The sequence below is a fragment of the Chiloscyllium plagiosum genome, unplaced genomic scaffold, assembly GCF_037043375.1.
Source record: "Chiloscyllium plagiosum isolate Xiang-an unplaced genomic scaffold, Cpla_swu_hap1 HiC_scaffold_19, whole genome shotgun sequence".
Taxonomy (NCBI): Eukaryota; Metazoa; Chordata; class Chondrichthyes; order Orectolobiformes; family Hemiscylliidae; genus Chiloscyllium; species Chiloscyllium plagiosum.
The window spans coordinates 47345696-47363878 of NW_028270157.1; the positions used below are offsets into that span (position 1 = coordinate 47345696).

Here is an 18183-nt window from a genome sequence, read left to right on the forward strand (position 1 = left end):
TTTGGATTACCTTAGCCTTATCTGCAAAGGCTATCTCATATCCCTCTTTTGACCTCCTGATTTCCCTCTTAAGAATACCCATATTTCTCTGTACTCTTCAAGAGATACACTTGATCCTAGTTGTCTACATCTTATTCTTGACCAGAGCCTCAATGTCTCAATTCATTCAGCATTCCCTACTGCTACCAGCCTTACCCTTCACTGTCTCTGAACTCTCATTATCTCACTTTTGAAAGCCTCCCACTTGCCAGTTGTCTCCTTAACTGTGAACAGTCTACCCAATCAACTTTTGAAAGCTCCTGTCTCATTTTGTTAAAATTGGCCAATTAAGAACTTTAACTTTTATACATAACTTTTCCATAACTATTCTAATAATAGTTATGATAACTGGTCACAAAGTGCTCTCCTACAACACCCCAGTCACTTACTCTGCCTTATTTCTCAAGAGAAGGTCAAGTTTTGCTCCTTCTCTAGAAGGTATATCTACATATTGGGAAAGAAAATTTTCTTGAACACTTAAATTCCTCCCCATCCAAGCCGTCAACACTATGGCACTCCCAGTCAATGACTGGAAAATTAAAATCCCCTACTATTACAACCCTATTATCCTTACACATATCTGAGATCTCTCTAAATATTTGCTTCTCAGTTTCCTGCTGACTATTGGTGGCCTATAGCACAATCCCATCAAGGTGGTCACCCTCTTCTTATTTCTCAGTTCCACCCATATAGCTTCACTGGATGATCCCCCAATAATATCCTCTCTAATTACAGAAGTACTGCTTTTCATGATCAAAAATGCCACTTCTCCTCTCTTGCTATTGGAAGGATAGAAATGGAGGCATCTAAACCCTGGAATAGTGAGTTACCAGTCTGGTCCCTTGCTTAGCAATGTTTTTGTAATAGCTATGATATCCCAGTCTCATATTCCCATACATGCCTAGAGTCCATCTGCCTTACCTTCAGACCACTTGCACTGAAATAAATGCAGTTTAATTCTTCAGTTACCCCATTCTCTGGGGTTTATTTCTGGGAGACAATTTATGTTTAAAAGAACATTTTATCAGTTTTGTCCCCTCTAAATCTCTGCAAGTCAAATATTAAAATCCCATTGATAAGACAGTCCCACATATTTCTGTTGCTGGTCTGTAACCAGCCAGATCCATAAGGGAGTAGTTTGGTTAGTTTGTTGATATTCCCTTTCTTTCTCTATGAAAGCACTCAGAATCATAGAATTTTACAGCACAGAAACAGTCATATCATGATTATGCCAATGTTGACTGAAATGGAAGTTTTGTTTATATCAGTTCCTTTGCCTTCTTTCTCACAATATCATTTCCAATTTTAAATTTTTAAAATAAGACCATAAGACATGGGAGCAGAAATTCAGCCATTCAGCCCAGTGAGTCTGCTCCCCCAATCAATCATGGCTGATTAGTTTCTCAACCCTAGTTTCCCACATTCTCCCCATAATCCTTGACACTCAAGAACCTATCCATCTCACTCTTAAATATACTCAATGACCTGGCCTCCACAGCCTTCTGTGGCAATGAATTCCACAGATTCACCACACTCTGACTGAAGAAGTTTCTCCTTATCTCCATTCTAAAAGGTCTTCCCTTTACTCTAAGGCTGTGCCCTTGGGTCAGAGTCTCTCCTACAAATGGAAACATCTTCCCAACATTCACTCTGTCCAGCCCATTCATTATTCTGTAAGTTTCAATTAGATACCCCCTCATCCTCCTAAACTCTGAATGTAGACCCAGAGTCCTCAAACGTTCCTCATATGCTAAGCTTTTCATTCCTGGGACCTTTCTCATGAACCTCCTCTGAACATGCTCCAGGGCCAGTATATCCTTCCTGAGATATGGGGCCTAAAACTGCACACAATACTCCAAATGTGGTCTGACCAGACCCTGAAAGAGCCTCAAAAGTACATCTCTGCTTTTATAGAGTCATAGAGATGCACAGCATGGAAACAGACCCTTTGGTCCAACTCGTCTATGCCAGATATCCCAACCCAATCTAGTCCCATCAGTCAGCACTTGGCCCATATCTCTCCAAACCCTTCCTATTCATATACCCATCCAGGTGTCATTTAAATGTTGCAACTGTACCAGCCTCCACGATCTCCTCTGGCAGCTCATTCCATACACGTACCACCCTCTGTGTGAAAAGGTTGCCCCTTAGGTCTCTTTTATATCTTTTCCCTCTCACCCTAAACCTATTCCCTCTCGTTCTGGACTCCCCCACCTCAGGGAAAAGACTTTGCCTATTTATCCTATCTATGCCCCTCATGATTTTATAAACCTCTATGAGGTCACCCTTCGATGTTTCAGGGAATACAGCCCGAGCCTAGTCAACCTCTCCCTATAATTCAAATCCTCCAAACCTGGCAACATCCTTGTCAATCTTTTCTGAACCCTTTCAAGTTTCACAACATCTTTCTGATAGGAAGACCAGAATTGCACACAATATTCCAACAGTGACCTAACCAATGTCCTGAACAGCTGCAACATGACCCCCAACTTCTGTACTCAATACTCTGACCAATAAAGGAAAGCATACCAAATGCCTTCTTCACTATTCTATGTCCCCGGGACTCCACTTTCAAGGAGCTGTGAACCTACACTCCAAGGTCTCTTTGTTCAGCAACACTCCCTCGGACCTTACCATGTATTCAAGTTGTCTCAAAATAAATGCCATCATTAGATTTGCTTTCCTAAGTACTGACTGAACCTGCAACTTTACCTTGAGAGAATCCTGGACTAGAACTCCCAAGTCTCTTTGCACTTCAGACTTCTGAATGTTCTCCATATTTAGAAAATAGTCCATACCTCTATTCTTCCCACCAAAGTGCATGACCTCACACTTTCCCATATTGTACTACATTTGCCACTTCTTTGCCCACTCTCCTAACATGTCCAAATCCTGATGAAGGGCTCTTGCCTGAAACGTTGATTCTTCTGCTCCTTGAATACTGCCTGACCTGCGTGCTTTTCCAGCACCACACTCTCGACTCAAATCCTTCTGCATCCTCCTTGCCTCCACAATGCTACCTGTCCCTCTACGTATCTTTGTATCATCTGAAAACTTAGCCAGAATGCCCTCAGTTCTTTCACCTAGATCATTAATGCATAAAGTGAAAAATTGTAGTCCCAAACACTGAGCCTTGCAGAACACCACTTGTCACCGGCTGCCATCCTGAGAAGGAGCTTTTGTCCCCACTCTCTGCTTTCTGCCAAACAGCCAAGCTTCCATCCATGCTAGCAACTTGCCTCTGACACCATGGACCCTTATCTTACTCAATAGCCTCCTGTGCAGCATCTTGTCAAAGGCCTGTTTGAAGTCTAGGTAGATAACATCCATTGACTCTACTTGGTATAACCTGTTCGTTACTAGTTATCCAATTCTCTTGTAAAGGCTATGATGGTTTCAAACATTACTTCTGTTTGGGAATGCGATATTCTAACAACAAGTTGTTAAAGGAAAACCTAACCTTACCCAGAGTACAGCCTTATCAATCAGTACAAATAAGTTTTCCAGATTTACCTAATCAGGCTCTTCCTAAATTAGATCTTCTTAGTCTTTTCTTGTTCTGTTCTAATAAAAGGGTCATATTTTCTCTAGCCCCCGAACAATAAAAGTATCTCAATCCGCATAGAGTCAGAGATGTACAGCATGAAAACAGACCCTTCGGTTCTACCCATCCATGCCGACCAGATATCCCAACCCAATCTAGTCCTACCTGCCAGCACCCAGCCCATATCCCTCCAAACCCTTCTTATTCATATACTCATTTAAATGTCTCTAAAATGTTGCAATTGTACCAGCCTCCACCACTTCCTCTGGCAGCTCATTCCATACACTTACCACCCTCTGAGTGAAAAAGTTGCCCTGTAGGTCTCTTTTATATCTTTCCCTTCTCACTCTAAACCTATGCCCCCTAGTTCTGGACTCTCCTACCCCAGGGAAAAGACTTTGCCTATTTACCCTATCCATGCCCCTCATAATTTTGTAAATGTCTATAAGGTCACCCCTCAGCCTCCGACGCTCCAGGGAAAACAGCCCCAGCCTGTTCAGCCTCCAACCCTGGTAACATCCTTGTAAATCTTTTCTGAACCCTTTCAAGTTTCACAACATCTTTCCGATAGGAGGGAGACCAGAGCTGCACGCAATATTCCAATAGTGGCCTGACCAATATCCTGTACAGCCGCAACATGACTCCCAACTCCTGTACTCAATACTCTGACCAATAAAGGAAAGCATACCAAACGCCTTCTTCACTATCCTATCTACCGGCGACTCCACTTTCAAGGAGCTATGAACCTGCACTCCAAGGTCTCTTTGTTCAGCAACACACCCTAGGACCTTACCATTAAGTGTATAAGTCCTGCTAAGATTTGCTTTCCCAAAATGCAGCATCTCGCATTTATCTGAATTAAACTCCATCTGCCACTTCTCAGCCCATTGGCCCATCTGGTCAAGATCCTGTTGTAATCTGAGGTAACCCTCTTTGCTATCCACTACACCTCCAATTTTGGTATCATCTGCAAACTTACTAACTGTACCTCCTATGCTTGCATCAAAGTCATTTATGTAAATGACAAAAAGTAGAGGACCCAGCACCGATCCTTTTGGCACTCCACTGATCACAGGCCTCCAGTCTGAAAAGCAACCCTCCACCACCTCCCTCTGTCGCCTACCTTTCAGCCAGTTCTCTCTCAAAATGGCTAGTTCTCCCTGTATTCCGTGAGATCTAACCTTGCTAATCAGTCTCCCATGGGGAACCTTGTCGAACGTCTTACTGAAGTCCATATAGATCACATCTACCACTCTACCTTCATCAATCCTCATTGTTACTTCCTCAAAAAACTCAATCAACTCCTCCTAACAGCTTTATGATTTTGATTATATTTCTCAAGTAAGACAATTAAACTGAACACAATTTTCTGTGTTCAACGAAACAAATAATTTGTTAAGAATGAGAATTCTCTTTTCTTTGGGACTCTGCACTTTACTGACAAATCCTATGATCCTAAAGGTTCTCTCTGAACTAATCAATGTGTCTTTCAACTTTAAAAAGGAATGTTATCTGAATTACATCAGAATCTGCTCCTCTACCCCTTTTAAAGTTTTGTATTTTTACAACTTAGTATGCAGGTTTTTCATCATTCTTGCTGAGACTGACCAGTTAAGTGTACATTGGTCTTTGCTTTATACTTCACATTGTGAAAATAACAAAGTTGAAATGTATTTTGTAATGCAATTTGATATAGCAGTTCAATCATTTTCTCCTTTAACCCAACTCTTACATTTTAAGTTATTATTTACCTTTTTCCCTTATTTATTTTCCCTTTTCCTGACTTCTCAAATCAATACCTTCTGCTCATTATTTCAACTGATTCCCAAAATCCCATTACTTTTTGAAGCAAGAATTCAATAAAACTCAACCTGATGAGCCCACTGGATTTCTTGTGTTACATACTCTTTTTGGATTCAGATTAGTGGTGACTCAAAGGAATATAAGATAAAGTAAGTTTTTAATTGAGCAAATGAATGCAATGAAAAACATGAGAAAAAGAGGAAGTCAAGCATAATGCAGTTGGAAATGGCAAGGAACATAAGAATTAAAAGAGATCAGTACCAAGGAAAGTGGAAAGCAGGGCACTGAGTGAAAATAATAACGGAGGAATTACCCAAAGTTTCAATAACAAAAAGAGGCCAGAAATGCAAATGAAAGTGTGAAAACAAGTAAATAATGAAAACGTGAAAATTGAATTTAAAAAGTTATAAACAGTAAAGCATGGATAGGGAAAAGGAGGACCAGCAGATATAGAAATTCTGGAGATGAATATAATAGGCAGTGAGATCAACTGAAACAAAATAATTCAGTGTTAGCAACAAATTTGCTGTTAACAATCAGATTTTTGAAAATGCTTCAGGATGTAACTTAAGTATGATGGTAGATGTCAGAACAAAATTAGCAAAAATGCTACAAACTGTGGTATTAAATATTTTTCAGTTCCAAAACCCTCACGTATACAATTTTAAAAAATAAAATGCTTACAATAATGCAAAATACAGTCAGACTCTCCATCCAAATTCTAAGTTACTTCCTTATCAAAGTCACTAAGCAGCAGCCAGTTTAAAATGCTTTGTATTGGTGGAAATGGCACAATTTTCATGAACTTACAGTGAAGTAAATTTGTTATACATAAAATTATTGCAAATTACTTAATCCATCTTCTCCACAACTTATTTTGTTGTTTCGTTTCTGTTGTAATACATACCCAGTATAAGACATCAGTCCACCCCTCCATGGTGATGCACTGAAATACGGTTAACATAGCAAACGCAAAGTTATCGAAGTTAGTGATTCCATCATTGGGGCCAACCCATCCACTTTTACACAATGTGCCATTTGAACATCGACGACCATGTCCAATATTTAAGCTACAGGGTGCAGGTTCCTCTTCAGCAACTGTATCTGAATACAAAATAAGACAATAGATTAACAATGCAATAAAACAAAGAATGACAGATATTGGAGATTTGAATCAAAATCAGAAATTGCTTGAGAAACTCAGGAGCTCTCGCAGCATCTGTGGAAAGGAAGCAAAGTCAATGTATTGTTTTGGGCCCAGTGAGCCTTCGTCAGAACTATTAGCAGCTCGGAAAAGGTTGCATATATTCTGACGATAGGTGGAGTTGGAGGTGCAGATAGGATTGGGGGTCTGGGGGAGGAGGAATATGTGAATAGGTAGAGACAGCCCAGAAAGAGAGAGAGCGAGAGAGAGCAAGAGAGAGAGAGCGAGAGAGCGAGAGAGAGAGCGAGAGAGCGAGAGCGAGGTAGTTAGGCAGACAAAGTGATGGATAATGGTAAGCCAGGGAGGGAAAACAAATGATATCGGTGACTATATGTAGGTGAAAATGAGTTGGATATGATTAAAACAATCCATGTCATGACAGGGCCAGGGGTTTGGAGATGGGCAATGATAGAAAAAGATGTTCAGGTTCTAAAATTATTGAACTCAATATTGAGCCCTGAATGCTGCAGTGGCCCAAGTGGAAAATGAGGTGTGGTTCTTCCAGCTTGCACTGAGCCTTGCTAGAGCACTGCAACAGGCCCAAGACAGAAATGTTGGTCAGGGAACACGATGATGTGTTGAAGTGGCAGGAAACTGGAAACCCAAGGTCATTTTTGTGGAACAGAGTATTCTGCAAAACAGTCACCCAGTCTGTATTTCATCGCCCCAGTGTGGAGGAGACAGTGAGCAGTGAATACAGTAAACTAGATTGAGTGAAGTGCTGATAAATTGCTGCTTCGGTCGGCAATGTGTCAGGACCCTTGGACAGTGAGGTGGGAGGAAGTGAATGAGCAGGTATTATACCTTCTTCAAATGCATGGGAAAGTGCTGTGGGATTGATGTAACATTAAAGAGTTAACTTGCTCTGCTGACCTGCAAGAAATTGGATGTCCCGAGGCTAGGGTGGTATGCCTCTGACTTACAGATAGATTGTAAGAAATTACATTATCATCTCCTATTATTCAGAGCCATTTATATACAACTATTTGCAACAGATTTCACCGTTAAGGGATGATTTGTATTACATTGTTTCTGGAGGTGATGCGGTCACTGCATTGTGTCTTGAGTGGCATGTGACTGTGGGGGAATGGCTGGAGGCTGTCTTGTGGGCATTACTAATTATGATGTAAAGATTTTGTATAAAGGAAGGACTGTTTCCTTTGTTCGGCGAGAGCTTTGACATGACTCTGCAAGCCCTGTGAGATGTATGTTAAAGTTCCTTCAGAACGTTTGTACCGTACTATGCTTAATAAAAGTTTGCTTGTTCACAGAAGTTGATGTGTTGCAGTTGCACCAAGTGTGTAAGAATCTCAGGAAAAAAGAACTTAACAGTTGAGGGGAGGAGCGGACCAAAGTGTCGCGAAGAAAACAGTCTCTGTGGAATGCTGACAAGGGAGGTGAGGGAAGGGGCACGTGCCTGGTGATGGCATCCTGCTGGAGGTGGCGCAAATGATGACTTATGATCTCTTATCTGGGGATACTGCTGGGGTAGAAAATGAGGACTGGGGGAACCCTCTAAGTGTTGCAGGAAGAAACGGAAAGGGAGAGGGCAAAAGTGCAGGAAATATGTCAGACATGGCTGGGGGCCCTGTCAACTATAGTTAAAAATATAGATCACCTCTTTTGGGTAGCAAGTTTATTAATGTCCAGAGAGAACATTGATGATTGGATGACTCTAATAAATAGCAGCACGACGTTTATTTTTAGGTCTATGCGGATTGGAGACAACTTGTTAAAATTAAAAAGAAAATGTTGTATACCAATCTTAAAATTCTGTTTCTTTAACATCACAATTCATACTCATGAAACAAATGACACCCTTCGGCAGCATTGTTGCGAAAGTTCAGTGTTCTGAGAACATAAGACATAGGAGCAAGAGTAGGTTATCTGGCCCCTCGAACATGCTCCACCACTCAATAACATCGTGGCTGATCTTTTTATGGACTCAGCTCCACTTACCCACCCACCCATCATAACACTTAATTCCTTTACTGTTAAAAAAAATCTATCTTTGCCTTAAAAATGTTCAATGAGGAAGCCTCAACAGCTTTCATTAGGTAGGGAATTCCATAGGTTCGCATCCCTTTAGATTAAGAAGTTCCTCCTCAGCTCAGTCCTACACCTGCTCCCTCTTATTTTGAGGCTATGCCCCTTAGTTCTAGTTTCACCCACCAGTGGAATTAAACTCCCTCTTTCTATCTTATCCATTCAATTCATAACTTTATACGCTTCTTTAAGATCTCCCCTCATTCTTTTAAATTCTAATGAGTAAGGTCCCATTCTATTCAATCTCTCCTCATAAGTCAACCCTCCCACCTCTGGAAGCAACCTAGTGAACCTCCTCTGCACCCCCTCCAGTGCCAGTACATCATTTCTCAAGCAACGAGACCAAAACTGTATATAGTACTCTAGGTGTGGCCTCACCAGCACCCTTTACAGCCGCAGCATAACCTTCCTGTTTTTAAACCCCATCCCTCTTGCAATGAAGGACAATATTCCATATGCCTTCACCAAGTCCCTCTGTTTAGCTGCAAGCTGCAATTTTTCCCATTTAAATAATCGTCTATTTTGCTGTTACTCCTACCAAAATGGATGACCTCACATTTACCAACATTGTATTCCATCTGCCAGACATTTACTCACTCATTCAACCTACCAATATGTGTCTGCAGACTTTGTGTCCTGAGCACACTTTGCTCTACCACACTTCTTAGTGCCGCCTGTGAACACTGACACACCATACTTGGTCCCAAGTCCAAAACATCTGTGTAAATTGTAAACAATTGTGGTCCGAACACTGATTCCAGATTGTCAATGAGAAAAACATTCATTTATCCCAACTCTTTGCTTTCTTTTAATTCTCTGTCTACATCAGAGTCAAGAAGTGTGGTACTGGAAAAGCACAGCCGGTCAGGCAGCATTTGAGGAGCAGGAGAATCGACATTTCGAACATAAGCCAATCAGGAATGTGTGTATGTGTCTGTGTATGTGTGTGTGTGTGGCAAGAGGGCTGAGAGAAAAATGGGAGGGGGTTGGAGCTGGGGCGGGGGGGGGGGGGGGGGGGGGGGGGAGTGGAAGATAGTTAGGAATGTGATAGGTAGATGAAGACTTCAGGGCAGAGGAGACAACCTGGGGGGTGCAGTGAGAGAGAGAGAGACTCACTGAGATCCTTGTAGAGGGAGGAGAACGTCTTAGAAGAGGCTTCGCAGTAAGGTTATAATCAACTAGGAGACAGTGAGGATTGCAGATGCTCTATCTACGTTGAGATAATACCTGGAACACTGTGCACCTTTATCTTATGCAGCAGCCTTTTGTGTGGCACCTTGTTGGAATGCTTTCTGGAAATCTAAGAACACCAACCCATTGGTTCCCCATTGTCCACCGCACATGAATAACTTTCATATACCATAATGTAAGGTCAGTTCACTTCAATATTTTTATTTTTCTGCTGGCACATGCTGCAAGACATTAAGGAAATGCTGAGGGTTGCTAGGATTCAGTAAAGTAACAATATTCAATTTTCAGCATTAAAAACGAGAGGACCCAAACAGAGGGACCTTAAGAAAAGGGAAGTGTTATTAAAGACAAAATAGTCTTTTTTTGTTTTTATGGAGCTACACTTCATAAGCCATTCAGCAACTGGCAGCAGAGCCAGACACTTTAGCTATATTATGAATATTACCCCTAATTTAATAGTGTGTCCCTCATGTCTTTTATACTCGCTTGCCCCATTGGTCTATACTGTACCCATTGGCTTCCTGCTGCATAATCAGATTCTGTGCGAAATGTTACACATCACCAGGGCTTCATATGACATGTCTAGGAAAGTTGTAAAGAAAAACCTATTCACGTGCTCATATTTGGTATCAAACATGAATTGAAAGATATTCATTTTGTAATGAAATATATAGAAACTGAGTTTTCTGCAACCTGAGACATGGATGACTTTAGATATTAGATGCTCTCTACAGGTTCTTCAAACTTCCATTGCCTCAGCACTAACTCTCAGATTGCAACACAAAGAACAGAAAAAGGGAACTTGTCATCATGGACATGATCCAATTATGTCCAGCCTGGCCTAAGTTCAAAGGGAATGGGCTACGTTAAAGCAAGAAGTCAACACGGTTAATACTGCAATGTTTTCTTATTATTCTCACCTTACATCTTTATTCTGTTATACACAAACATATATCGAATCAAACCAGGTTATTATAATTTGAGATCTATTTAGTAAAGTATTTCAACTAACATTTAAACGTATCCTCTGGTCTTATTGATATCTCAAAAGAAGAATCTGCAAATCTGTTCTACTCCAAGATATTTAATATTATATAGTAGACACTGTTACTTGCTTCAGAAAGAGCAACAATCAACATTAAGTGCATATTCAACTCAAGAACATTTCGGCAGTTAGCACTGTGACCCTACTGACTGAAGGGCATCAGAGTTATTATGAATTATTTATTGTAACATAGATTTAGAAAGATCCAGCGAAAAGTGTTTTGGTGCCACAATATAGCACCATTTTGAGTTACAAAAGGAATAAAAAGGAATTAATAGACTTCATCTTCTGTACAAGGGGTCTTCAAACACAGATTCAGGGCTTCTGAAAAGTCTCTGCAAGGTGTCCTGGTCTTAAGGCATCCCCATGCTTCAGGCCTACCATCGCCAGGAGTCCCCATTCCAGGCTCTGCCTCCACCACAATGACCTGCCACCACCACCAAGAATCCCTCCTCCGGGCACCATGACGATCCACCGGGTTGCCGCAGAACACAGGTGAAAGCAGGAGCAGGAAAATAGACGTTTCAGGCAAAAGCTGCAGGGTTTCATCAGGAATTGACAGCCTGCTGAGTCACCAAATCCATTCTCTGAGCCTTCTGCAGCCAGAAGACCTCACTCCGGACACTGCCACCAGCGCAGCTGACAACTTGCTGAGTCCACCCTTCAAGTCTACCTCAGCCAGGAGTCCTCGCACGAGGCACTACCACCACCACAGCCGAAGATCCACTGAGCACTGCTCCAGCTTCCCTATGACTTCAGTTGAAGGAAAAAAGAAGAAAGAAAAAGACAATAAAGGAAACTGGCCAGCTGGCCTAGAATGGACAGCTTCAGGAGCTCAAACACTACATAACATGCCGGCATCCATTTCATGTGTTTTCTGAACTATGAAACAAAGTGGAATTGCAGATTGACAAATATTGTTGGGTATGCCCTATCGTGCTTGGATTGAAGCAGCTCATGGCTGCATTGACCTGAACAATCACTTGCAATGTCACACCTGGCAGAAATTAGCTGAATATCCCAATAAAACAAAACAATATTACTCTTTTATTAGCAGCATTAGTAGAGAGAGAAAAAAACATTTATAATATACCATCCAGTCCCAGCTATTTTTCCGTTCTGATGAAGGGTCACTGAACTCAAAACATCAATTCTGTTTTCCTCTCCACAGATGCTACAAGACATGGTGAGTTTTAGCAGCACTTTCTATTTTCTTTCAGAATTCCTGCAGGCACAGTCTTTGATTTTATAACTCTCTTTACTTTGCGAAGGTTGTTTGCCTTTGAAGGCAGGAGGAGGAAACCCGAAAGATAGGCATGTTTAAATTACAAGACCTGCTTGTACCTCTGATGTAATCTGATATTTTGTAGCCGATTTGTCATCTTCATCTTCCAAATGTCACTGACCAGAATTCCCTCATTAAAAGCTTCTTTCAATGTTATAATTACAAAAAAACATCATCCGAAACTCTTCAAAAAGTTTAAGAAATACAACTTTTAGCAGTGAAAGTATTATTAAGCATAAAACAGAAGAAAAGTATGACTTTCTTGAAGCTGTTTTAATGGTAGCTCTCATTGTATGAGTCATAATCTCTTTGTTGCATCAACATTGTGTAATGGCAAAAGTAACATATTTACAAGAAATTTATTGCATGTAAATAGATTTAAATAGTCAAGTAAATCCTTCAACCATTTTGGTGAAAGCTCTTTCAACCTGCCTTTATGCCTCACAGAAGTCTGAATGTAAGACAGAAAGGACAAACATAACTCGATAATCAATATTCCCTCTATTTTTTCATTTGTGCTGAACAGACCACAAGCCCTCGTGAGCACTGCAATTTTGCCCATGGGCAGCTTACCTTTCAAAAAAAATATCAGTTTTCTCAATATCGTCAACAGCCTCAGTTTAATATTCTTATACATATTATTCCATCTCTCCTCCCAATGAACACAGATTTTGCTCCTCACACACATTCTAATCTGTAGTGATTGCAATGACAGATTAGATATGGGCTCGCTGACTGGGGCTGTTAAACTGGTCCAATCAGGGAGTCCTCGCCTACAGATATAAACACGACTTAGGGCAAGTCTGAAGACCTCCTCTTGGGTCTGCTCCGGGGCCTGGCCAAACTGGCCATCAACAGGTCCAGGCAGCGGGCCGTGGAGGGGGTTGTTAGGGCCGACTGCCTGCCCCTCTTCCGTGGTTACGTTAGAGCTCGGGTGTCCTTGGAGAAGGAGCACGCGGTGTCGACCAACACCCTGGAGTTGTTCAGGGAGAGGTGGGCGCCGCAAGGAGTGGAGTGCATCATTTCTCCCTCCAACTCTATTTTGATTTAGTCCCTACCCTTCCCCTCACTGTTTTTGATCACACAGCACTGCCCTTTGATGTGAAGGGCAGTGTTTGTCACTGGCCACTCGGGTGTTTTCCTATCTTCCTGGTGGTGGAAATTGAATAAACATTTGTGCACTTTGTGTCTTCCACTGTGTCTCACACCTGCACACACACACCATGGGTGCTGGGGATAAAATAAGCACTACCGCACTTAGGTGGTAGTGTGGGGGTTAAAATATAAAAAAAGAAAAAAAAAATAAACACGACTTAGGGCAAGTCTGAAGACCTCCTCGTGGGTCTGCTCCTGGGCCTGGCCAAACTGGCCATCAACAGGTCCAGGCAGCGGGCCGTGGAGGGGGTTGTTAGGGCCGACTGCCTGCCCCTCTTCCGCGGTTACGTTAGAGCCCGGGTGTCCTTGGAGAAGAAGCACGCGGTGTCGACCAACATCCTGGAGTTGTTCAGGGAGAGGTGGGCGCCGCCGGAAGTGGAGTGCATTATTTCCCCCTCCAACTCTATTTTGATTAATTCCCCACCCTCCCCCTCACTGTTTTGGTCACACAGCATTGCCCTTTGATGTGAAGGGCAGTGTTTGTCACTGGCCACTCGGGTGTTTTCCTATCTTCCTGGTGGTGGAAATTGAATAAAGATTCGTGCACTTGTGTCTTTCACTGTGTCTCACACCTGCACACACACACCATGGGTGCTGGGGGAAAAAATAAGCACTACCGCAGTTAGGCGGTAGTGAGGGGTTTTATAAAAGAAAAAAAAAGATAAACAGAAAAAAAAACAGGAATGTTCACTAAAAAAAAATAAACAGCAAGAAAAAAAGAAAAAAAAAGAAAAAAAGTAAAAAAATAAACACGACTTAGGGCAGGTCTGAAGACCTCCTCGTGGGTCTGCTCCTGGGCCTGACCAAACTGGCCATCAACAGGTCCAGGCAGCGGGCTGTGGAGGGGGTCATTAGGGCCGACTGCCTGCCCCTCTTCCGTGGTTACATTAGAGCCCAGGTGTCCTTGGAGAAGGAGCACGCATTGTCCATCACCACCCTGGAGTTCTTCAGAGAGAGGTGGGCACCGCAGGGAGTGGAGTGCATTATTTCCCCGTCCAACTCTATTTTGATTTAATCCCTGCCCTCCCCTTCACTGTTTGATCACACAGCATTGCCCTTTGATGTGAAGGGCACTGCTTGTCACTGGCCACTCCGGTGTTTCCTTTCTCCCTGGTGGTGGAAATTGAATAAAGATTCGTACACCTTGTGTCTCTCACTGTGTTTCACACCTGCACGCACACAACATGGGTGCTGGGGTAAATATAAGCACTACCGCAGTTAGGCGGTAGTGTGGGGGTTAATTTAAAAAAAAAATTTAAAAATAAACACTACTTCCTCCCAGCCCAACTGCTTGTTCTGTGGTGCTGTGGTGTCTGTAGACCATGTGTATATTGGGTGTGGGTGCTTGCACTCCCTTTTTGATTTTCTCAAAATCCTCCTCCTATGCTTTTCGTTGCACTTCAATCCCACGCTCCTGATCCTTGGGCATCCGGTACGGAGGGAGGGCAGGTCTGAAGACCTCTTCATGGGTCTGCTCCTGGGCCGGGCCAAACTGGCCATAAACAGGTCCAGGCAGCGGGCCGTGAAGGCGGTCGTTGTGGCCGACTGCCTGCCCCTCTTCTGCGGTTATGTTAGAGCCCGGGTGTCCTTGGAGAAGAAGCACGCGGTGTCCACCGACACCCTGTAGTTGTTCAGGGAGAGGTGGGTGCCGCAGGTAGTGATGTGCATTATTTTCCCCTCCAACTCTCTTTTGATTTAACCCCTACCCTGCCCTTCACTGTTTGATCACGCAGTATTGCCCTTTGATGTGAAGGGCACTGCTTGTCACTGGCCCTTCGGTGTTTCCTTTCTTCCTGGTGGTGGAACTTGAATAAAGATTCGTACACTTTGTGTCTTTCACTGTGTCTCACACCTGCGCGCACACAACATGGGTGCTGGGGTAAAAATAAGCACTACCGCAGTTCGGCGGTAGTGTGGGGGGTAATAAAAAAAAACAGGACTTTCAGGTTCAGTGGTTCTGTTCACTTTAGATTCCAGCTCGCTGAGAGACTTGGTGACAGGGTACTGCCTTGCATGGAGTTATTTCATTGGCGATGAGAGAAAAACATGCCCTTGAAAAGAATCGTTCGCAACAGTCATCTTTGAGTTGGGGTAAGCATTTCTGGCATCATGACACTATTTGGGAGGCCTGATTCATTTGATCCTGCCATTGAAGACTGGGCCCAGTATGTGGAAAGAATGTGTTATTCCTTCCAGACAAAATCACACTGTGGCAAAGAAAAACCAATGAGTAATTCTCCAGAGGGCTTGTGGACTTGCAGCTTTTTTGGTTATTCGAATCCTAACTTTCTCTCAGGCACTACATATTAAAACATTTCAAGAGTTGACAGATTTAGCCAAGGAATATGACGAGTTCAATCCTCCTCTAATTCTGAGATACTATCAATTTTGTTTGGCAATTCGAGAACCAGGAAATCCATATCACAATTTTTGACGAGGTTAAGATGACTGGCAGAGGCATGTGATTTTGGTTCAACCCTAAGTGAGATGCTAAATGACCACCTGAAATGTGGGATTATGATATGATCATGCAAAAGCGCCTACTAGATGAAGTCCAAATGGATTTCAAACAGGCACCACAACTGGCTCTGATACTAGAAAATGTGGCAAGTGGAGCATATGAGTTACATGGTTTTCCAATGGAAGTGGACATTCTCATCAAGTCAACTGAGCTTGGGGGATACCACTTGAGTGAAGATAATTGCATAGTCTTACTCAGGACATACCATGAACAACAGCAGTCTAGGTCAGCCCACAATAAAATTGCAAAACAAAGCCAAGCCTTGACCAAATGGTTAAAATTTTCTCAAGGATCTGGGCCGGTAGGCCGTTGTAGTTGTTGGCAGTATGCAGATTCAAGAAAACATAAGCATCTCACTAGGCCTGAATTGAGTAAGAGAACTCATAGGCCGGTATCCAGGAGAATGCACATTCTGGAAAATCCACATACCACTGGTTTGTAACAGGTAAATTGCTTAGTAACATTCAAATCAGAACCAATCAAAATAAACATCTAGTTAAATGCTCTAATGGAGGTCGATACCTACATGGCTGTATCAGTTATTGCAGAATCAGTCTTTTATAAAATTCGCTCCAGACCCCAACCATTAAGTTTGTGCAAGATCTCAGCCAGACTGAGAATCTATACTGGAGAACTCCTACAGATTAAGGATACAAGTTTGGTTCCAAACTCTTGTGAGAAGCTGCTGGTTCAGTTATCACTGATTGTAGTAAAAGGCTGTGGCCCCTACTTGATATGATGGAATTATTTGAGAAAGATTCAACTTGATAGGGCCAACATTTTTCAATTAGAAAATGGCTGCCTGAGCGAAGACCTAATTAAATACCCATAAGGTTTTCAGGAAGTCTAGGAACTATCAAAGGTGCCAAGGCCACCTTGCATGTTGACAAAGAAGCAATTCCACAATTCTGCAAGGACTGCCCAGTGCCATTTGCCTTAAGTGCAAATATACAGACAGAAATCAGGAGGCTGGAAAGCAAAAGCCAACTAGTACAATTTGCAGAATAGGCAGCACCGGTTGTACCAATTGTGAAGGCTGATGGGTCGGTTCGCCTTTGTGGGAATTTCAAACAAATGGCAAACTGTTTTTTGCAGCTGGATAAATACCCAATCCCTCGCATGCAAGACTTATTTGTAAAGCTGGCAGTGGGGGCTGTACTTCATGAAGCTGGACATGAGCCATGCGTACCTGTAATTGTGATTAGATGAGAATTCCCAGAAGTATGCTACAATTAATACCCATAAGGATTTGTACTAATATACGAGACTGTCTTTTGGGATATCATCAGCCCTGAGCCATTTTCCAGCGAATGATGGAGAATATTTTATTACATATACCCCAGGTTGCCATTTATCTGGATGGCATGCTAATAAGACCAAATTAGGACCAAATAAGACCAATAAGGAGCATATAGAGAACTTGGACATTGTGCTTAAATGTTTCTCCAAGGTAGCTACATACCTTAGGAGGGACAAATATGTTCCAGGCACCCCAAGTCACCTACTTGGGTGGCAAAGTCAACAAGACAGGTTTACACCTGTTGGAAGATAAAGTGAAGGTAATCAAAGGTGTCCCAGCTCTCTCAACTATACCTGAGCTTAGATCTTTCTTTGGGTATTGATTTATTATGGAAAACTCATATGTAACTTGCCCTCCAGCCTGTCATCTGCTATTGCAAAAGGGTCAGCCATGGAAATGGCCTCATCACCAACATGTAGCTTTTATGAAGGTGAAGACGCAACTATCATTGTCTATGATGTTGGCACACTACAATCCCAAACAAGATGTGGTGCTAGTATGCTATGAATGCCCAATAGCATGTGCTTCCTAGACCTTGGCTGATGCTGAATAAAATTACATCCAGATAGAGAAGGCAGGCTTGGTGGTCATCTTTGGTCTGAGAAAGTTCCACTAATACCTTTGTGGATGTAAATTTGTAACAGTAATGGACCACAAAACCCTGCTTGGGCTATTTAAAGAGGATAGGGCTGTGCGACCCATAGTTTCAGCGATAGGCTCTTATTCTGAGTGTGTACAATTCCAAGTTGGAATACCATCCAGGAGGTCAAATGGCAAATGGAGGTGCACTGAGCTGGCTCCCACAGGTGGGCACACCACCAGTGGTATCGCCACTAGAAGGGTCCATTCTGGTTGCAAACTTACTGGACACCCTTCCAGTCACCACTGACAATATCAGACTGTGGACACAAGATCCCATCCAGGCAAAACTAAAACAGCTGGTGATGATGGGGGAAACAAAAGTGCCATCATAACCAAAATTGAAATCTTTCTGAACCCGAGACCAGATCACTATACAGTTTGACATGTTATTACAAGGAGCAGGATTGT

General features: G+C 42.5%; 1 protein-coding gene across 21 annotated transcripts in view; it reads right to left on the bottom strand.

Moving 5' to 3' along the window:
• LOC122559424 (calcium voltage-gated channel subunit alpha1 C) overlaps positions 1–18183 on the bottom strand; it is a 1175809-nt gene that overhangs the window by 684708 nt on the left and 472918 nt on the right. For all 21 annotated transcript variants that reach the window (XR_015760447.1, XM_087997307.1, XM_087997306.1 and 18 more), the window contains one exon: positions 6294–6490. Coding sequence is in view for 20 of the 21 variants with exons in the window: in XM_087997307.1 (XP_087853433.1) it covers positions 6294–6490 (197 nt within the window). In the remaining variant the exon portion in view is untranslated. The remainder of the gene's footprint in view (positions 1–6293; positions 6491–18183) is intronic.